Here is a 23,845-nt window from a genome sequence, read left to right on the forward strand (position 1 = left end):
CTCATTCAGCTCCCACCATCTCCACCTCCACCTGCACCACTATCTAATCCCATAACTGGTCGTCCTGCAGCCACTCTTAGCACCTTCTGATCTGTTAGCCACAGAGCATATAGACACACTTTTCATAATCTCAGACGTACCTGAGGTCTGTCTTGTGCCAAATTTCATCCATAAGATCCTGAAGGATCTAGCTCCTCCCCTTTCAAGTGTCCTAGCATCCAACCATGGTGGCCTTCTCCCAGCTCTTGGCATGCTCCTCCTACTTCAGGACTTTTTCCTCTGCTCAGACATCTCTCCTGCCATCTTAGCTTGGTTAATCCACCTTTCAGCTTTTGGGCCCCAGCCTGAAGGTCACTTTCTTAGGGGGAGCCACTCCAAGGCCCTCAGACTGGGTTAGGCTTCTCGGCATAATTTATTATACTTTTCATTTCTGGCATTTGAGAAGTGTGTAATTCATGTTTGAGTGGCCAGCTGTTCATTGGATGTCTTCCAAACTTAACTGTTCCCTAGTGTAACTTCCAATTCCATATATTCCCTGATACATAGTCTGTGATGGTTAAATTATGAGTGAATTTGGCTAGATTATGGTGCCAGTTGTTTGGTCAAACACCATGTAAATGTTGCTGAGAAGGTATGTTTTTTAGATATGATTAACATTTAAATCAAATGATTTTGAGTAAAGCAGATTATTCTACATCATGTAGGTGGACCTTATCTAATCAATTGATGGCCTTAAGAAAAAATACTGAGGTGTTCTGAAAAGAATCCTGCCTTCAAACTACCTTTGGATTCCAGACTGAAACAATAGCTCATTCCTAAATTTCCAGCTTGCTGGCCTGCTCTGAAGATTTTGGTCTTGCTAGCTCCCACAATCACATGAGCCAAATGAATCTCATTGGAGTGTCTGGATGACTCAGTTGGTTGAGTGTCTGACTCTTAGTTTTGGCTCAGGTCATGGTTTTGGGGACCTGGGATCAAGTCCCATGGCAGGCTCTGTGCTCAGTGCAGAGTCTGCTAGAGATTCTCTTTCTCTCTCTCTAAAATAAATGAATAAAATCTTAATAACTAACTAACTAACTAAATAAATAAATAAATAGTGAATCTCATTGCTTTCTATATACACATCCTATCAGTTCTGTTTCTCTAAGATCCTTGAGTAATACACAGTAGATGCTATCATAATTACTTTTTGGGTAACTGAAGGAATGTGTCTTTCCACCATTATTTAAACCTATGGCAAATCTATTTATGTGTTTGTTTGCTTGTAAAGTAACTACAGAGGAAATTCTTCAACAATTGGATCCTGTTGTTTTTATACAATTTTTAAGTGTGATATCTAAAAATTGGCATGGATTTTCCATTTTTTTAAACTCCAGCTTTAGTAGTTTCCACGTTTCAAAATGAATGCTGAAATGCTTTGGAGCAGTTAATTATTTTTCAAAGGACATTATATGCCTGGCATATGCTTTAATTTTTTTTTTTTAATAGATGCCAGGGGACAGGGGCAGAACGACAGAAAGAGAATCTTAAGGAGCTCCGAGCTGAGTGTGGAGCCTGACTCAAGGCTTGATCTCATGACCCTGAGATCATGACCTGAGCCAAAATCAAGAGTCAGAGGTTAACCAATTGAGCCACCCAAGTGCCCCTATTTTTTAATTCTTAACAAAATATCCTATTTATAAATAACATTGTGTAGGAGTTTGAGATCTAAGAAAATATGTTCTGAACTTGTTGCTAATATTGTATATTACAGTCCCAAACAATACCTCAGTACTTAAGAGTTGTATGGTTTCCAGTTAATCATTACTCCTGCCAGTAGAGAACACTGATTGAGCTGTGTATCAGAACACAAAGATTATCATCTCAGTTCAGTGATTAACCAACTTAATTACCTTAGGCAATTCACTTCGATCATCTGAGCCTCCATTTCTTCATTTGTAAAATGAGAAACTTTTCAGCTATTATTAAAAAGCAATTCCCACAATGACTTCATATTCACACCTTCCTATTTTTTAAAAAAGGTAATAATTAGAGGGAACCATGTGCCCATTGTGTTCTGTTCTCAGCTATCCACAGGACTCATCAATGCCAAATGCAATAGCTTAAGACATTGTGTTTAAATTGTTCTCTCCATTACTTGCAATGTCATCTCTCTCTACTAATATCAAACTGCTGTCACTGCTTGCTGCAACACACTTAGTTTTGGCCTTTTGAACTACTGTCACTTATGAACATAAGTATGCTTATCATTACTTAGCCCCTTTTCAGGAAGTGTTTTCCCCATATTCTTACTTTATTTCATTTGTCCATCCATTCATTCAAAATGATTAAATCTGAAAGATCTATTCTATGCCACACAACATGTTAAGAATGGAGATGACCAAAAAGATAATCCCAAATCAGAGCCTTTACTAGCTAGGAAAGTAATGACAACAGTAAAGCATAATGAGCACTCTGAGAGCCAGCTACCAGCTCCTAGCATTACAAGAGCATCAAGTAGAAACATCACACATAAAACTGCAGGTGGTAGATGATGAGCACGGGGAAGAGCTTCCAAAGGGGTCATTGCTTGGAGTGACCACTAAAGGATCAACAGACACTCGATTTAGGGCGGATACATGCCCTGGCATCCTGGAAAGTAGAAATGCCAGAGCCCATGTTGTATGTGCACAGGAGAGAGAGAGAATAATGTTTTTACCCTTTCATTGGTAGGTGTAGCTATTCACAGCATTTTCTCAGGGGCTGTAAACAAGCACCTGTTACCATACCAAACAATTTTCAAACTACATTCTCAGTGATTGGCATATTGGGGAAAAAGACAAAAATCTGTGCTACCCCCAAACTGACACAGTGAGTCTGCTATACTTTGAGCTGACTACAATCTGTCCCTCGTCTGAGAGACTGGCTAAAAAGGTCAAAAACACTAATTTACAAAAGAAGTTATTACTTATTTGCAAGATTTTCACAAAATATACTTATGATAATTTATAGTTAGATATATGGATTTTTAATTAGATATGTATATTTTTACTGTTTTCCCTTGAAGAACTGAACATAAGCAGAACAATGAGTTCTTGTAGCAAAATTTGGTTCATTTGGTGTAGAAAATATTCATAGAGGCTCAGCTACAACAAATGTTGTTTCTGAAGTTTGCATTCCATGAGGAAACTGTCAGTGATGCAAAGAAGGAAGTACGCAGCATAGCAAATCTATATGCAACAGATAACACTGCACACCTAAGAACATTTTGTTATTTACTACTTCAGTAAGTTTCTCTCCTATTTATATTGTATGTCCTCAGGAAAAGTCATAGAGGAATGCATTTCTAGTTAAACCCATGGAGTGAATCTCTCTCTCTCTCTCTCTCTTTCTCTCACACACACACACACACACACAGAGAGAGAGAGAGAGAGAGAGAGAGTTTTTGCACCCTTGATACCTTAGGGCATTGCTTGCTTCATTCTTAGTGGCAGGCAGAAAAACAAGGCTTGTTTTCTTGCTAAAAGCTTAGACCTGCATTTAGAGGTGGTCCGTTTCCTGTGCTGACAATGAACCTGCTCTGGCGGCTACCTACCTCTTGGGTTCATTCCAGAGTATCATCTGGCTTCATTTTCACTCCTATTTGGCCTCTGCTTTCAGGATTAATTAAAAGCTCTCACGAATTGGCCTGGCTACTGCTACTGCTGGATGCTTTGGAATTCTTACCCCCACCCTGGAATTTGCAGAGAAGAGACTATTTATTGATTTTTTTAAACTTTTACTTGCTCTGTCTAGACTTTTACAGTGACTACAAAACAAGACAAATAGTCTGAGGCAGGAAATAATATTGACATCACACTACTTTCTATAAACAAGTAAATCTGGCACATTTTCTAAGAATTTCCCCTTACTACTAAGTTGAGAGTATTTTAATATGATTTTCCATTCCTTAATCCATTCCTTAATGGCTAAATAGACAATGCCACACCATAAAGAACTGAATTCATTGTGCATCAAATGGTAAAACTAAATATTTTTTTAAAATAGTGTATGTAACTTAATTGACAAAACATTATTTTCTTTTGAAAACAAATATTTTAAATGGTCACCATACCTAAATAGTTATATCCAAATAGTTCTTTAATTATATATTTGCCCCAACTTTTTTCCCTTAATTATATCACTCACTACTTTGCTGATGCACATAAGGGACAGCACGTGTGACAGGGATCTAGGCAAGGATTAGGCAATGAGAAGTACATGAATGTATTTCAAAGAGCATCAGAAAAATAAAGTACCAGGACACAGAGGTTGCACTGATCAGTTCCAAACTGGAAATGTGAAAACTGTTTTGAAGTCATAAGATAAAGACTACTGCCCTTGATGTTGTGAATCTAGTCCTTAAGTAGTAACTCTTTTCCCCTTTGCTTGAGAAACTACAAGATCCAGGGTGAGAAGTTATCTGTAAGGAGTCAGTAGGCATGGCAGAGAATGGCCAAACCGAATTTGGGGCTAAGATTATAGATTTTCAGTCAGTGATTTTGCCAATTAATTAATATGTGGCAAGGAGTTCTTTCCTCTTCTCTTTCATACAGCTCATCATGCCCAATTTATGTGATCACATTATGGATTAGCAACCAGGAATACAAAGTGCCTCATACATATGAGAAGCTCCAGGGATGCCTGGGTGGCTCAGTGATTCAGCATCTGCCTTTAGCTCAGGGCGTGATCCTGGGGTCCCTGCAAGAAACCTGCTTCTCCCTCTGCCTGTATCTCAGCCTCTCTCTGTCTCTCATGAATAAATAAATAACATCTTAAAAAAAGGAGAAGCTCCAAATATGTTCATGTTTTCTGGCCATGGTTTGGCTGAGTTGTATAGCTGGGGAGCAGCAGTTCTTCCCACCCCAACAGGGTTCCATCGTTTGGGGTCAAATGATGTCAGGGCTCCATGGTGCTAAGAACATGGAGCTACCTTAAAAGTGAGGACCAGGGAAGGATGTAGAAAGTGCCAGAGTCCCAGTCCCCAGATACCCTCAACCACAAAGTACACCTCCCAGCGTAGTCGCTAGACCTAAGGGGGTAAGAGTCACTGAATCAGTAAAATTGAGATGACTGTCCTGCAGATCCCAGAACATATGGACAACTTGCTTCCTTGGAAGAATGACAAGAGTCTCTGATTACCTCTGGTGCTTCTTAGTCATTTCTACAGAAACAGCCTTCAGGGAAAGGAAACTCAAGTTCTCCACAGGTAGAGGTGTAGCAGCTAAAAGCTGAGCATTTCTTTGAAGACTCCAGATTTATCTTTGAAGAAGCCATGCAAAATTTGTGTTATATAGAACACATCTTTGGGAGATTTAATGTAAAACTAAGGTTTTACAGCACTGGTTTCTAACCCAATGGATTTTGAGAATCTAAGTCCTGCTATAAACATGAATCCATGGATGTGGCTGTGAATTTGTAGTTTTACAAAGCTCACCAGGTAATTCTCTCTATCAGAGAGATTGCAGCCTGGAAATGAACTCCCCAAATGTATGCTAGTGCTACTATGGTCACTGCATGTGACTGTGGTTTCTATTGGAGGGAAAGTAGACTGGTCAGGTTAAATCTGAGCTATCAAAATGATGCTAGGTATGATTTCTACACAGGCAACTACAGTGAATGCTGTCTGCGAGGGGCTGAATTGGCAGTGCTCCTCATTTCCCATTAATATAATATGATCAGGAGTCCCAGGACAGAATTCAGTCCTAATACAAGCCGTCCTAGCCACATACTCATCCACCCTGTTCAGAACTTGTCTCCTAAGCATGTACGCCTTGTAGCCAAAGGGAAACTAGACATCTTTTTCAAATATTCTGGACACACATGGATGTTGAAGATCATCTCGTATACTGACCAAGGTATAGATATGAATGTTTAAAAGCATAGAAATCACTGTCAGGGAGAACTGGGTTTCAACCCTACTTCTGCCACTTATACATGGTTTCATCTTAAATGTCTTAGTTAACTTCCCTAAGGCTCTATCTCTTCGGCTAAATTACAGAGTGTAGAAATAGAATATGACATAATAAGAGGTCGATGCAGGTATTAAATGAGAAGATAACAGGTATCAATTGTTCAGTAAAAGTCATTTACTACTAGTAGTAAGTAAGAGTTTTATGACATATGTTATTACATTCTCTTCTTTTGGTAAGTAAGGTCAAAAGAATTGCTATAGTATAACTGATCAAAAGAAATAACTCAATTTCTTTAAGACCCTTTCTCAAAATGGAGGATTTTCTTTGTTTTGTTTTGTTTTTTTTATGCTAGAGACACAGACATATTTTTTCTGTTCTGGTGAAAATCACTTTTGTATTAATTTTCATACGGGAATTCAGTTTATTCTGAAATACTTATGTTTAATTTCTTAAAAATTCATAGCATATGAAAGGTTGATTTAATTGGTGGCTCAGGTGGGCCACATCCTTGAGATGGATATGCACAATGATTTAAAAAGAGATGCAATACAGTAATATAAATATATGGCATGCCACTATTTCAGATTTGGATGGGACATAATCCCCTGTATCAGAACTTCTACCGGGGATAGAAAGAAACCAGATATCACAGGGACTTTCATTTTCTCTCTGCCATAGAAAGAGTTTATGCATATGGATGTGGATCTATATGTGCACATAGATTTATGAATGTGGGATTATAATATGTATAAGTTGCTCAAATCATAGATAAGCATGGGCTAGGAAGTCAGACTTGACTTCAATTCCTGGTGCTCTCACTTACCTACCAGATGAACATATTATTTGATCTCTTTGGGACTGTGTCTTCATCTGCAAAATGGGGGAAATAATCCCTTTCAGGTTGCTCTAAATATTAGTTATAGAAGCAAAATATGTAAGATGTAATAGGTGCTGCACAAATGTTGCTATTAATTTAGTTAAAAATCTACATGCACCCATCAGAGTATTTTCATTTCTTATTTAAATATTTTAAAGAGGGGATCCCTGAGTGGCTCAGTGGTTTAGCACCTGCCTTTGGCCCAGGGCGCGATCCTGGAGTCCCGGGATCAAGTCCCACGTCGGGCTCCCGGCATGGAGCCTGCTTCTCCCTCCTCCTGTGTCTCTGCCTATCTCTCTCTCTCTCTCTCTCTCTCTCATAAATAAATAAATAAATCTTAAATAAATAAATAAATATTTTAAAGAAAATCTTTCCAACATGCATTTATCCAAATTTGTTCTTGCATCTCCCACCCAGCAGACATCTCTGCATGAATTCTGTTAAGTTAAACATAGCCGTCTGTCTTCATCCTTCAAAAAAGGTTTAAATATAAATCAAGAAGACTTCAAAGACCTTTGCATGAATTTGAGGCAGTTATGATTTTACATATGCTACAAAATTCCCTCTTGATAAAGTCCACAGAAGTTAAAAATTAATATTTTAAGTTCCACTGCATTTCTATTTTTAATTCTTCTGACCTTTCCATTCAAAATACTTCATTATGTTATGAACAGAATTCATAAGCCAAGAATTCATTTATTTTCCAAGTACCCTAAAGCATAATCGTCAATAATATTTGGGATCGGCAATAGAAAACTAACCCAAATCCAACTCTATATTGTCTGTAGGCTAAGTGGTACCACTGAGTCCTACAAGCTGCCCTGGGTGGGATGACCATCCTGAAACTCCCCCTGTGGAAAAGAAAGCTATTAGTAATGACTCTGCCACAGCAGGGACATACTAGGATTGTCCTGAGCATCTGTGACATGCTGTCTCCTACCTCCACATCTCAGAACCAATAGCTCAGCCATTATAAGTATTTACTGGAAGCCCAGATTGAACCCTGTTCTCCATACAGGAAACTTCCATATACTTAATGCTTACATTTGCTTACTTTAGAGTTTTTCTAATTATCTCACTCTTGGGAAGAAGATTTCATTATTTGATACTAAGCTAGGAATAAATTTCTCTCCTTTCTCAGAAATGGTAATAAGGTGGCAGAAAAGTCTTCATCTTTTCTATTTCACCTACCAGATCATTTTTACATGCTCATCTTACAGCTTCTAGGAGATTTCTGCCATCACATTTGGCATTTTGCAACACCTGTTTCTGCCATAGGCCATTGGTCTTCTCATATTTCTTTAGGATATGAAGTGCTTTGCTTAGTTAAATGACATTACCTGTTTCATAATTGCCTTAGGTCGCCATTCATTATCTGAGAAGAATCCAAAGCTTTACTAGCAATGCTACCATGAACAAAGCTAAGACTCCCTTCTTCTTCTTTAAAAGAAACCAGCTCCATCTAAAAGCAAGACTGTGTGTATTGAGTTGCTTCCTTATTTATCCTGTTTTCTTAACAGATTATACATAATCAATTCCAGGGATCAGCCTTGAAAGCAGGAGATACAGGTTCCTGAACAGACATAGCTCTGCCTGAAAGCTCTCCCATTATTAGGCTATAGCACATGCAAATCAATTAAGCAGAAATCGGACAATTGTAAAGGACAATTAAGAGAAATGAGGTCATGACAGTGACAGGCAACTCTGATTGCTGGAAACACCGCCATAATACTGTGGCTTGATATCTGATCCAGAGATGTTTATAATAAATTCCCAGTTCAGAAGCAACAAAAGGAAGCAAAAAGGTTGGAAATTTTTTTAGTTGGGACTTTTATGCATTTTATTTTGACTGGACAGTTTTTTTTTGTTTTTTTTTTTTTTTAATTTTTATTTATTTATGATAGTCACACACACACAGAGAGAGAGACATAGGCAGAGGGAGAAGCAGGCTCCATGCACCGGGAGCCCGACGTGGGATTCGAGCACGGGTCTCCAGGATTGCGCCCTGGGCCAAAGGCAGGCGCTAAACCACTGTGCCACCCAGGGATCCCGTCTGGACAGTTTTTAAATCTCTAAAAATAAATTAATGTCTGGCTAGAACTAATGGTAAAATGGCACCAACAATTTTTCTGCTTCTAAGTAAGATGTTAAAATTGAGTTTACTGACTGAAAAGTAAAAGAAAAATGGAACAAGTGATTGGTCCTTGAAATGAATCATCAAACCTACGAAAATTGTTATTATGTGCAACATTACTACCCTGTGGCTAGTTACCTATTTTCCTCTCAAAGAGCAATTGCCACATAAAAGGAAGGCAAAATATATGTGTATGTACATAAAGCTAATGGGCAGGTTTTATAAATATGGGAAAGAGAAAATGAAATGCAGACCTTCCTCCATAACTGCTGTGTCTAGAGTAACTGAAAATTCTGCCAAATTGTATGTGATTCTTCACAGAGAACTCCATTTTTAGGATAAAATAATGAGCTGGAGCTAATATTCACAATACAAGAGGACTTTTAATATTTTTTTCAAAGCTATTCATGTCCTAGTACCGGGTATGGTAAGGAGATGGCAAAGAGCAGTTTCTGAAGTGATGCAAGGGCCCTGAGGTCAGAGGCACTCCTTTACCTCTTCCCTGTTTTGTACTGTACTTTATGTGTCACTGTTAAGTTTGCCAGCAGGATGCCTGATCTTCCAGCTAGTTTTACACTTCTAACAAGCTTCAGAATTCTCACATTCTGACTTGATTTTTAATAAAATGGAAACTTTAAATCAGCTTCCTGTGCTCAAAGCTATTAGAACACAGCAGCTTTCTTATGTGGAAGCTTTCTCCCTTCTTCGCTTCTATTCTATTGTTTCCCGCCCACAATATCTTTTCCTCACCTGGGTATTCATTCATGGAACAATCTAGACAGATTTTATAGCCTACACACACTTAAAAAAAAAACTGCCTACAGGTTTTTTTCCACGCATGTGTCTCTTCCCTCACCCACACAGGCAACCAACCTCCTTACTCACCTCTTCCTTCAACTTCCCCATTCTGTGTGTGCTAGCTTGCTGTTTCTCTCTACTTTTAGCAGTGCTTTTCTATTTTTTAACCATTTCTCCATCATCCCATTCAGCAGCTCTTCTCCCTTTGTTTTTTAAATTTCCTCTTCTATATCCATTTGTCACAATGTTACTATCATCTGTCTAAATATAATATACGATGCACCATGCCTCCAACATAGCGTTACTAAGTACTTACTCTGTGCTAGAAGGAGGCACCGGCCCTAAGAAGAATCTTCTTCACCCTTCCCCTTCACAATGTAATGAGAAAAATAGGGGGGAAATTAGCTATGGGTACCAGAGGGCTAGTTCTGGCAAACTGAGCTATATTAAATTCAACCCTTTCCATTACAAACAACTAAATCTATTGGATAAATGGTAACATTTAAAAAGGCATATCTGGGCTTACAAGAAAGAAAAACAGGTCCCCAAAGGTCAAAAGGCAAGAGAGAACTACAAATAGAGGGAGAGAAGTACATGAATTGACAAAATAGTGGTATGAATGGGGGCTAAGTGTCCAGTAGCTAAGAGCTTGAGTTTTCATGCTCACAAGAGGCAGAAAACCCTCTGGATCCTTCCAGAGCTTATGTAAGGCAGAAGCTAGAAAGTGACCCCATGCCTACAGCCATGTTATAATCTAGATAAATTCCGGAGTGTAATATTGGTGAAGGGATAGCCAAAGAGATCGATTATGCACAACAGAGACAATAGGTACAAACCCAAATATGGACAGGGAATTAGTAAATGAGAAAAGTAGCATTAAATTTAGTGCATAACAGCACACAATAAATAGTGTTGGAACAACTGTTTAAATGTATGAAGAAATTTAGATTTATGCTTTACACTAAAACATTTCTAAGCTGTTTTTGTAAGATATACTTGACATACAATAAATTGCATCTATTAAAATGTACAGCTTGATAAATGTTAACATGTGCACAGAACTGCAATCAAGATAATGAACATATTGATTAACCCCAAAGGTTTCCTTTATTTATTTTTAAGATTTTATTTATTTATTTGAGAGAAAGAAAGAGCACGAGCAGGGGGGAGGGGCAAAGGGAGACAGAGAAGCAGATTCCCCACTGAGCAGGGAGCCCAATGCAGGAGTCTATTCTGGAATCAGGACCCAGATGTCTAACTGATGGAGCTACTGAGGCACTCCAACCCCTAAAGTTTCCTAATGCCTCCGGTAACCCTTTATTCTTCTCCCCAACCTTACTCCCAGGCAGTCACTGATTTCCTTTTTGTTGTTACAGATAAGCTTGCATTTTCTAGAATTTTGTATGCACAGAATCACAGAATATGTAATCTTTTTCATTTGACTTCATTTGCTCAGCATAATTATTTTGAGATCCATCCAAGATGTTTTATATATCAATTTCTCATACTTTTTTTATTGCTAAACAGTATTCATCATATGGATATACCACAATTTGTTTATTCATTTATCTGTTGGTGGAAATTTGGGTTTTTAGCAGTTTGGGCTACTACAAATACAGTCACTATGTAAAAGTCTATTTTATGGGCATATGTTTTTATTTCCCCTGGTTAGATACCTGGAATGGAATAAATGGGATATATGGAAGGTGTCTGTTTAACTTTCTAAGAAACTGCCTGTTTTTCCAAGTAGTTCTACCATTTCTCATTTCCATCTTATTTAAATAAGAAATGAAAATACTCAGATGATATTATGATAGCACACTCCTCATTCTGTCACACTGAGGAAAATCTTCAAATGCACATTTTGAATTTGCTTAGTCTAGTTTCCCATGAGGTTACATTTTTCAGTCTGACTTGCCTTGAATACTTGTCTTAAAAAAATCAGAAAAAATTTTGAGGAAATAGAGGATATAAAACAGTGTACATAAATGTACATAAATACTTTTTTGTTCGATTTAAACAAAGTTTTCTCATAAAAACTGCAGAAACTTTCTTGTTAATCATGTAGATTATAATGCAGTTGGTGGATAAACTTACCCTGGTTTCGTGTCATTTACTACACAGTGATAGGTAAATGTTCCAAACATCTGAACTCCTAAAATTCCATAAAGAAGTAGAAAGAAAAGTAGGAAAATTGAAACGCTCCATATTTGTTCTCCTGATCGCCTGGGGGGAAAAAAGTAGGCAAAACTTAACAAAAATGTCGTAAGTTTTTTTCCTTAACTTATAATAAAGCAGCACTTACTTTAAAATGTTTGTAATTCTGGTCCTTGGTAGCTCAAATCGGAAATAAATCCGGAATGCCCGAATCATAATTAGTGGCCGTGGGATCCGCAACATGCCCCAAGGTGACATCTGGTCAACTATATCAGCAATTTCAAATACCTGTAAATTAAGAGGTAGGAATAAACAAGCTCAGAGCTTCCCTTAGCTTTGCCTGTAGTTATGACAAACTTAGATGGCATCAGGAGGTTCACCCTGCACTCTGAACTCTGCCCTGTATTATTTTCCACTGAAATAAATTCTCTTTTGAGCCCATCTTGAAGCTATAGCTATCTTCAGAGAAATGAATAAACTAATGTAAATGCTATCACTCTTATTCATTTTCCATATAATCCATTGAAGCACACTTTTTACTACAAAAACTAGTGCCAACTTAGAATAAGTATGCAGAGCCTTCCTAATGAATAATGTTCTTTGGTAGAACTTTTTAAATAGCTAGGTCAGAAAGTCATGGAAAAAGGGTTAGGATTATTATAAAAAAATAAAAAGGAATTGTACCATTTACTAACAGAGGCAAAATGATAATTAGAAAATGTTTTGTCAATCATATAACAGCTATTAAATGGAAAAGAACACATTAATATGCAGGATGAAATCAGATTGTTGGAGAGGTGAGCTTTATAAAAATAAGGAGAGCTCATCAATAAGCATTAAGATGACTTTGCAGGATGGACTGTGAATTTATTCTATTCTAAATTTTTTAATGAATATGGCAACTTGAGTTGAATTAAATGCAAAAATCAAGCCTGAATGAATGCATGGAAATGAATTCTATTATCTAGTAAAATCCTACCTTTAGGCCTTTTTAATATATGTTCCCATCTTGCATAGTAAGGCATTTTCTATTTGTAATATGGTATTTTATGTTCATCCCAATATATCTATATTTGCCAGCTGTTTTTAGTGAGGACTCAGTCACATAAATGACTGGAATTTTAATTTTTAAATTCAATTTTTTATTCTACAGATACATAAATAGTACCGTGTTCTGTCCTTTATTTCAATAAATATGTTCTTACATCTTTTTAATAAGAATAATTTTCTCTAGTATTAATTCATGTCTGATTGAGAAATAATTCATAGATGTGACTGACATTGATTAAATGTTTTTAAAGTTATAAACATTTAAAATAATGTAATGTTATAGAAAGTTTCACCATCACATCTGACATATATTCGTTACTATTTTTACTTTGATTTTCAATGCAAAACAGTGCACAGTTTGGAAAATACCCCCTTGTAATTTAAAGTTTTAATTACCTGTAACACCAATGAGACCCAAAGGCAGAAGACCATAAATCCATCAAAAACACACCAGCGATCTTTCACATAGGAACTATCCCCCTAAAAATAAATTTCACATGGAATTATCATGAAAAATTAATAATTTCAAAAAACATCTGTGGAAAGAAGGATCAAGTGCTAATTGAGTATAAACTATTCATAATTTTTGTAACACAATTGAAGAGATTTTCAAAAGGAACACCTTTAGCATTTTAAATGGCATTTTATATGAAGAAAACAATTTATAAAACACAAGTAACTGCAGAGCTATGCATGGAAAATTTTACATTCACACAAACATAAAATATCACAATTTCTTCTCTTAGTCACACAGATACTACCATTTAAGAAACAAAAGGTCATCCCACTCAGTAGGCAGATAAAATCCTAACCCAGCTTTCTTCCTACAAGAACCAAGAACAATAATGGTCAGCATGAAGGCCTTTCAACCTGTGGATCAACCACCATTAGTAGGAAATTAACCACAAATTCACCACAAGCTAAGTTAAACATGAAGGAGAAACTTGCCTTCATTATCAAATATGTCAAACATATATTGACTTAAGACATATTACTTTCAAAAAAAAGACATCTTTTAATAATATTCATCTTTTAATAATGAATCTACTCTGACATTAGAATGCATATTTTCATCAGTGGGGATTTTAGGGGAAAAAAACCCTTTCAGATATCAAAATGGAAACCCTCATTAGATTAGAATTGGAACCCTAATTAGGAAGTCTTTTGCTTTATTGGGACTTCCCCATCAAGTCACTAACTCCATCATAATCCATGAAACTCAATTCTGAATTTAGTGACATCTATCATTACCAGCTCTTAATGAAGCAGCTTAGAGAATAAAAATGGGAACAGAAAGCCAAGATTTCAATTTCAAATAAAATGATGAAATCTGTTGTAGGATATTTAGGAAAATAAAATAATTTCCAGAATCATCTATCTTTAGTAATAAATAGGCTATCAAAAAGATTCATTGAGAAATTTTCAGAAATAGTTTATATTATTCAAAAAACTAACAGCATGATAAACCATTTAATGAACATTATCTGACCCAGATGTGAAGTATAAATTCAACTAAGTAACACTGAGGACTCATCTACTTTACACGAGAGGATATATAATGCCTCCTGAAACACACACACCACACACAAACACACACAAATCCGCCATGGAAAAAGTGATATTATACATCCAACTAATGCATAAGATGGAATAATTTATAATAAATCTATAAACAGTGATAGACAAGATAGGGAGATTAATTATATGAAGAGTTTAGAGAAAAAAAAATGCTAGTTCCCAAATGCCTAAATAATTTTATCAGTAGTAAGAGGATCAACCAAATTTGGTAATTCATATATTGGAGAAGTCACAAAAGAGATATGAAAGCAAGCCCTGAGGCTTGGAGTCTGAGTAACTAAGAGGACGATGACTCTGTTAGGTGTTATGATCATCATATGGTGATTTAAGCCTCATGGAGAGAAAAATTGCACTCGGGGTACCACTGGTTCTGAGTGTGTGTGTGCATGCAAAACATGCCTGCACACACACACACACACACACACACACAATCACATATGAATAAATAATTTAAGGATATGATGGTTGTCCTCAAAACCTCACAAAACATCTTTTACTACAAGCATCATATTTGCCTTGTATATTTCATAGTTAGCTGAAAATAGAAATTAATTAGAATCTGAATATAGAATACGGCCAACATAAAATTGAATTTTCTCTGAGCCTAATTTTAATGGATATCCCACAAGATAATGAATACAAATTATTTAAGGTTACACTTTAAATATTCCCTTGAGTTTCTTAATATACCAAGCAAATGTTCTCTTCATTCATTCATTCACTCAATGTATAGAATACCTTCATGATCTTGACAGTGTTTAAGGCAATAATGCTACAGGAGTGAAAAGAGAAACAAAAACTCCTGCCCTTATGTGATTTACATTCTCAGTTTAAAAAATGTTAAATATACAATATATATTGATAAGTATTATGAAGAAAAATAAATGTAGTTTCAAATTGACTTTTAATAAAAAATATACTTTTTTACTGGAATGTTAGGCAGAAAGAGAAAAATATCACTTGATCATTATTTTAAGAATTAGGCATAGCTGTAATTGTTTTTAAAAATGCAAAGAATTCCAAACACAAAAACTGAAATTTTTATGGGACTCAGCAGAGAACTCTTTTAGAGTAGTTCTATTTTTAACTTTTTGAGGAACCTCCATATTGTCTTCCTGAGTGGCTGTACCAGTTTGTACTCCCACCAACAGTATAGAAGATTCCCCTTTCTCAAATTCCTCACCACCCTGTGATCCAGCAATTGCACTACCCAAAGAATACAAAAATACTAATTCAAAGGGATACGTGCACTCTGATGTTTACAGCAGCATTATCTACAAGAGCCAAATTATAAGAGAGCCCAAGTGTCCATCAACTGATGAATGGTGTGTATACATATATACACACATATAAGATTTAAGATACAAAATAAACAATAATAGGGGAAAAAAGAGGAAAACCAAGAAACAGGCCCTTAACTAAAGAGAACACACTGATGATCACCAGAGGGGAAGTGGGCGGGGGAGGGGCGGATGGAGGAAATAGGAGATGGGGATTCAGGAGTGCACTTGGGATGAGCACTGGGTGTTATATAGAAGTTGTATTTCAGGTAGAAATTGTACACCTGAAACTAATATTACACTATGTTAACTAACTGGAATTTAAAAACTTTAAAAAAGAAAAGAAATAAAAACAGAAAAGACCAAAAAAGGAACTATTTTAAAAATAGGAATGATTAAAAGTAAATGTTAGGCAGAAAAAGGATCACTGGGATCACTGGGTACACAGACCCCTAACAGGATGAGTTTATATGGTATTTTCCCCAAACAGTATCATTTTATTTCTTTTTGTCAGTAAAAATTATTATACATAGTGTCACTACAATTAACCTTCTTTGTTCCGCATAACTTGCTTTAGTAACAAATTACATTCAGTAAGATACGGGATGAGATCTCATTATATTTAGGATTATTTAAACTGTAAAAGTGAGAATAAACAATGATAGTTCTCGTGAAAGAAAATTCACATTATACCTGTATATGTCTTTAACTGATGTTCAAGTATTATATTTTTTAAAATAGATTTTCAAAATTAAACTTATAAAAGATTTAACATTTTAGCTTTAACAAAACTTGCCCTTTAGTTGGCACAAATAAAGTCAATTTTGAAAAATTGGGGCCCCACAAATTTAGAATATAAAGCTATCAAAATAGAGTTGACTGAACTTTTATTTCTTACTTACTTTATATATTTGTTTACTAAGGAAATTGATGTTGCCACAATGACCTAAAGTTTATTATAAGCTATATAAAAGGTTGGGTTGTTTAAAATCACTTTAAAAGTCCTGGTGGGGATCACAAATAAAGTATGCGAACAAAGTGCTAACTCAAATGAGCTCACATTATATAAACTGGCTTAACAAAACTTCCACTATGTCACATAGAAAACTATTTCTGAATTAGGAAGTCATTTCACAGGATGCCTGGGTGGCCCAGTGGTTGAACATCTGTCTTTGACTCAGATCGTGATCTGGGAGGTCCTGAGATCAAGTCCCAAATCAGGCTCCCTATGGGGAGCCTCCTTCTCCCTCTGCCTATGTCTCTGCCTCTCCGTGTGTGTCTTCCATGAATAGGTAAGTTAAATCTTTAAAAAAGGAAGACATTTCAGTTGCATTGTTTGGAATGTGCTCTGCTTTAGACTTTCCAGGAATTCATTGTGGCATTTACCTGTTGCCAACAAGACCACCACACACTAGATGGTATGTAATAGTGAATTAGAACTGGCTTCTTTTGACTTGTGAAATAAACCACTGGGCATAAGTTTTATATATTACTTTTTGGCTCGTGTTCCCAAGAGGCATTTAATATTATAAAAACCTTTAATAAGCAGTGGTACAGCAAGCTAGGACACAAAAACCAGTAACACTCAGATTCTCACCCCCCCACTTTAATTTTTAAGTTTTGCTTTTTAGTGTTCATTATTCTTTTTAAAAAAGATTTTACTTATTTATGAGAGAGAGGGAGAGAGCAGGGAGTAAGCAGAGGGAGAACGACAAGCAGACTCCTCTCTGAGCTACCAGACTGACATGGGGCTCCACTTCACAACTCTGAGATCTTGACCTGAGCTGAAACCAACAGCTGGATGCTTCACCCACTGAGCCACCCAGTCTGTGCTCATTATTCTTCATGCTTGTCTGTCTTCCTGAAAAATTCTCCCAAGTCGGTGCCAACTTTTTCCTCCAGACTCTGATCTAGCCATAGCCTAGGCTGATTAATGCTTTAGCTCACACATAATGCAACAAGCAGCCACTCAGCTCATGTGTATAAAAACTGTTCCTATTGTCTAACTTACAGAATTGTCCTTTGTAATTCCCACCTGTTGTTGAATGAATTATAGTTTACTCCCTCCTGTTTATCAATTCCAGTTGTGAAGTTTGGGTTTCCCACTTAAATCTTCTGTAAACATACTCTCTGGTGCTACATTAAAAAAAAATAGTCTGTCCCCATCATAAATATTTGAGTCTTTTCTGAAGATTCGTAACAACTTGAGACTAGACAATTTCAGGCTCCTAGCACAGAGTGTGACATATAGCAAATGTTAAATGAATGAATTAGGTAAGAATTTGTACAATATCTCAGGGAGTTTCTGCAGATTACAATGTATATAGTAAGAAGTCCATTCATATGCCTCTTGAATGCATCCCATCACACATCCATTCATTGAAGTTAGTATTGTTCCTTAAAATAAATGATTCTTTGATTCCTGGCAAAGATAGAAAGATATATTATTATCTTTCTGGGTAATACGTTAAAGTTAAGACTTTTTCCCTGTATTATCATGAAAAACCACAGATAAAATTAACTTTTGGATATTTCCTGGATGCATACAGTTTGACTACACAGAGCTGACATGCCAAGCAAACAGGAATTGGGTCTAGGCATACATAATTTGTGCACTATAATGTAATTGTAAACATGACTGAACTGAAATTTATATCATGTTAATCATTACTTAGAATCACTAAGGCTTCATAAGTCTAAATAACTTTAAATAAATAAAATATAGACTTTGAACCTGACGCTTTGAAATATAATCCCATAATACATTTTGTGTCTGACACATTTACCAAATTCTCTTTTTGATTGTTTGTTAAAAACTTTTAACCATAATTGGTGAAGTATGTCTATATTCTTTTAAAATCCTACTGTATTAATACCTGAGTTATATAATATTTGCAAATAATAAGCTGATCCTTTTCTCTACTTCCAAAATATGTAACCAAACCCTCATACACATGGTACTCAAGAAATTTTAACACCTAAATATGACAGAAAGGTTTTAATTTGCTTGTTCCATCAACAAAAATGGAGAGAATGCTAGAGCTATAAGCAGAAATCAGCATGCTGGTGGCTGAGGAGTTATTCAAGAGCTGTCTGTCAATTTTTACAAAGGTAAACACTCAGAGGCTGCCAATCAATTATGCAGTATAAGAGAGTCACTTAAATTGCCAAGCAAGTATTTAATAAGCAGAGAAACCAAACACATTTATCTGAAGACATTTATAGGGATATAGTTTGCAGTTACAAAATGATATGCCCTGGTATAGTTTTCCGAGCACATGATTTATTGTTCCCAGTTCCCAGGGCCCATCTGTCACTGTGCCTTAGCATTATTATTTATCACTTCAACAGTGCTCAGAGCATGCATGTTACTTTTACCTAGGTATATTGCCAGATGAAAAATAGACAACTGATAATTGTCTGCAGATTTTGCAGTCTGCAATACATGGAATGCCCTACAATACCACAAACATCTATCACTCAAATGGTTTATTTTTGTCTCCAGGGACCTGGTGAGCTAGAATGTTTCTCAGAATAGGAATTAATGGGGAGGTAATTAGAAACAAATTATTTGGGAATGGGAATGAATTGGCAGATACCTTCAAGCATGGGGAACATTATAAAGGATGTGAAATCTTTCAAACAATACATGTCTTCCGGTAAAAACTGTCTTTAAAATTTTTGAAGTCCCAAATCACTATGTAACTAGAAGAACCATGATAAAGAATCATCATGTGTGTTAGTGGAAACACTGAAGCTGCCCATAAATCCTGTAAGAAGGTACAGTGTACAATGCATGTATAGCTCTGTTGTTCTTTTGAGCTCAATCTTGTGCTGGCATTGATCATCCACTTAACAATAGGTAAGTGTCAAGTGCATCACGATCTTCCTTTTCCCTATCTTCCCTGAGAAGGTTAGTTTTTCACAGGACCTAAGACTGGAGTCTCCCAACTCAGTCACTTGATCTTATTTCATCAATTTTAAGACACACTACCCTCCCGTCCCACCCCAACATAGTTTTACATTTCTAAATTTAGGATGTATCTTGTAATCAATGCATCAATTACAATATTACATCTTACAATCAAAGTATAATTACCAGCACTTTTTCTTTCATAAGAGGTGTAAAGTGATGCCTCATCTTACTACTGATGACCACATAGATTCAATCAAATATGGTCGGGAGTCCTTTCATATACTATTTATTTGCTTATTTCTTAAGTTTACACGCTCCCGCTTTCGTTTGGTGCATACAAAACACCCACTTCTGAATTTAGTATGTACAGATAATTGAGTGATAGGTGTTTTAAATGCTGTTTATTATACAGAAATGTACAAGTGGATTGTTATATTGTGTTAGAGAGTGATTTAGTGACATTTAGAGAAGTTGGTTGGGGTTTCTGTAATGCATTATTAGTTTTCCCATTTAAATTGATGGAATATAGGCTCCTGTTTTCTGAAAATATGCTGAAATATATTTGCTGGAATAGATCAGACATAGATAATGAGAAGTGCTTACATGTGCTTTATAAGTCTGATCCATAAAGTGGCCCAGCCATTCTCTGAGGACAGGGGCTCTGCTCTTTGTCTCTTTGAGGGTGGTGAGCTCATTATAATAAGTCTTCCAATCAATGTCTGAATGATTAAAGGGAAACTTGGCAACTGTACTTGGGTTTGAGAACATAACTCTTATATTTCTATTATATCTTAAGTATCTTAAATTTATATTTATGCATATTTTAATATATTAGGCAAAACACGAGGTCAATAAAATTAGTGGGCAATACTAGAAAGTCATAGCTGCACTATGTTTGTTTTTTTGTTTGTTTGTTTGTTTTTTACTACGTTTGTTTTGAAAAACAAAGTTTCTTGGTTTGGTTTGCTATAGATGCTTCTACAAACTAAGTTATTATTAGATCACATTACCTTAAGCATTAGGTATGAATTTCAGGTGTGCCATAACATTGCTAAAGCAGACTAGGTATGATGTTAGAGCACTGTATATGATTATAAGCAACAATACACTGGTTTGCTTTTATAAGCATTTTCTATGGATTAACATAGTTTTATCCATTGAAAACATTCTTTCAAAAATAAAAAACAAGCATTCCCCAAATCTCTGACATATACGTACATCGACTGACATGTTGTCTTCCATAGAAGTCATATGACATACTGGTGTTACTCACTGAGTAACTAAATCTGACTGTTCCACAGAAATATATTAGTTGGAAATCAGTGCATATAGTATGATTTCCATTCAAAATAATTGTACAGCTGTGTTACAAACAATGTGAATACTTGTTAAGAAAAGTGCAACCTGATGCTTAAAACACAAGATATGTGTGTGTATATATATATATATATATATATATATATTCAAGATATGTGTGTATATACATATATTCAAAATGAGCCCATATATGTATGGGAAAAACACAGAAGTCCTACAAGTGAACAAACACAGCACGTATTTGCAAAATTTCTGGGTAAGGACACTAAAAAGTTGAATGAGTGGTAACTGTAGTACTATTGGAAAATGAATTAAGGTGGAAACCATATGGAAATATTTTATGAAAAATAAGTTTTTTAGCAGACAGGTGCTTAATAAATGTTTAAAAATATATAGTAGGGTTAACTGAGGAGAGCATAGTAATTCAAACTTGAGTAACATGAGATCCTCTAAAAATTATCATACAGCCCCTATACAGGCTGTTATGTTTTATTATGGAGTAACTTAAATGCCTACACTTTTCTCATGCAACTGTAAACCAAAACAAATATACAAATACAAAAATATGGAGTAAAAAAATTAAATTAGCAACACAAATGTACTGTAACAGATGCTATTTTTCTAAAACTAAGCCTTTATGAAAAGTTTATGGTTTGCTTCCAGCTTTAGTATATAATCCAAAATTGTAAGTCATATATATTAAGGTGTACAACTTATTTTTTTAAAGGTATGCCACTTTATTTTTTTTTAAGATTTTATTTATTTATTCATGAGAGACACAGAGAGAGAGAGAGGCAGAGACACAGGCAGAGAGAGGGAGAAGCAGGCTTCATGCAGGAAGCCTGACATGGGACTCGATCCCAGGTGTCCAGGATCACAACCTGGACTGAAGGCGGCACTAAACCACTGAGCCACCCGGGCTGCCCAAGGTGTACGACTTAGTTGTTGGTGTATGTTTACAACTCAATAGCAAAAAGAAAGAAACAACTTGATTTTAAAAGGGCAAAGGACCTCAACAGACATTTCTCTAAAAAAGACATATAGATGGCTAAGAAGTATATGAAAAGGCACTTGACTTCACTAACAATCAGGAAAATGAAAATCAAAACCACAATAAAATATCACTTCACATGTTAGGATTTATCAAAAAGACAACAGATAACAAATGTTGGGGAGGATGTGGAAAAAAGGGAACCCTTATGCACTGTTGCAGGGAATGTAAATTGGTACACTCATTCTAAATTATGAAGTTCCTAAAAAATTAAAAACAGAACTACCTTATAATCCAGAATTCCCACTTCTAAGTATATATCCAAAGGAAAGTAAGTTAAGTTTTAAATTCAAGAATGTAATCTCAAGTCCAATATACTCTGGTCTGTGTCTGCCATAACATGCATGTTTGCAGAAATGTATATTACAAAAATGAGAACAAATTCATGACCTGGGACGGGGGGCCCCAAGGGTGAAAATTCAATAAGATGATAAATTTAAAGCCTGGTCAGGATAATCAGACTTCCTATTTAATTATATTTAACCCAAATCTGAGATGGCATTTGAACACTGAATATTAGTTTTAATAAGATATGAGGTTGCAATGATTATTTCCAGATAATGTTAGCACGACAGTATTACTAAAATCTGCATTATATTTGTGTTTAATCCAAGAATTCCTAAATTAAAAACAGAAAAACTGTATTTGATGTTAATTTTCAATTTTAAATTCTTAGGATTGAAAATTAAAACAGCACTTTTAGTTTTAGTCAACAGCTCATCATCCAAATATTGATGGAAATCAGAAAATACTAGACGGGACTAAGTGTGTTTCAAAAACAACTTGGTCATAAATCAAATATTTTATTATTTAATGATTGCTGCAACTTTTAATATTTGAACTTTTAAAACCTTTGTTCATTTGGTGCTCAGTTCACTTGGTATGAATATATTCAGTCCACCTCTGTTCTCTTCATCATTAGACTCTGATATTGCAATGTCTACTGTCATGCTCATGATGTGAAATCCAAGTCTTAATTTATTAAATAACTTCAGAAAACAAAACTTTTATTCTAGGAAATGTCGTGCTTTTGTTCATTCAAGTTGGAATCTCAAATCAACACATGGTGATTTATAATCCCAATGAATATTCAAAGATTGCCATTGCCTGAATGACCAAGGCACACAAGCCCTGGGGTCATCCAAGGCCCTCTGGAGAATCATAGAATTCAAAACAGGGCTAGGCTGTGCTGAGAGTGAAGTTACAGTGGCATAAAGACACCTCTGGCACCTGCACAAAACCTCAAGTCCCCTGAGCTGACCTCCTGGTTTAGCTATCAATTTGGGGCACCTTGACATATCTAAACCTAATGCTCAGAGTATCTGGTCTAGCAATTTTGTGAAAGACCCAGATTATCTTCAAATCACAACTGAAATCTACTGGATGAGGCATGGAAGGTGCCCACTGCACCCATAAATCAACCTTTCCCTAGTGGGCTGTGGATCACATACTACGGCCATGCTGCCTTTCCTGGGGCCCATGTTTACTGTACTCACAATAGGCTCTTGGTGTTTCTCTGAGTTACTTGTTTCTTGGCAAATACATTAAGATTGCTGTGGCTTTGATGGTTTCTTTCAAGTTCAAATCCTGAACTGAATCTCTCTTTTGTATTTCTATCCCGATTTTCTGTGAATTACCATATAAACTTCAGAAAGTTTTTTTCAAAGCTTCTTATAAAATTTGGCAATAGCAACCAGCTGGCTGGTCAAGTGGCTAGCTGAAACTAAGTCTGCAGTGAGTTGAACAGTGTGCCC

At 35.9% G+C, this 23,845-nt stretch overlaps 1 protein-coding gene across 1 annotated transcript in view; it reads right to left on the bottom strand.

The window, feature by feature from the left end:
- Positions 1-23,845, bottom strand: part of NALCN (sodium leak channel, non-selective) — a 318,102-nt gene that overhangs the window by 262,172 nt on the left and 32,085 nt on the right. The window contains exons 4-6 of the mRNA XM_055335586.1: positions 13,346-13,429; positions 12,048-12,187; positions 11,840-11,968 (exon numbers count right to left, since the gene is read on the bottom strand). Of these exons, the coding sequence (XP_055191561.1) occupies positions 11,840-11,968; positions 12,048-12,187; positions 13,346-13,429 (353 nt within the window). The remainder of the gene's footprint in view (positions 1-11,839; positions 11,969-12,047; positions 12,188-13,345; positions 13,430-23,845) is intronic.

The sequence above is a fragment of the Nyctereutes procyonoides genome, unplaced genomic scaffold (genome assembly GCF_905146905.1).
Source record: "Nyctereutes procyonoides isolate TBG_1078 unplaced genomic scaffold, NYPRO_anot_genome, whole genome shotgun sequence".
Lineage (NCBI taxonomy): Eukaryota > Metazoa > Chordata > Mammalia > Carnivora > Canidae > Nyctereutes > Nyctereutes procyonoides.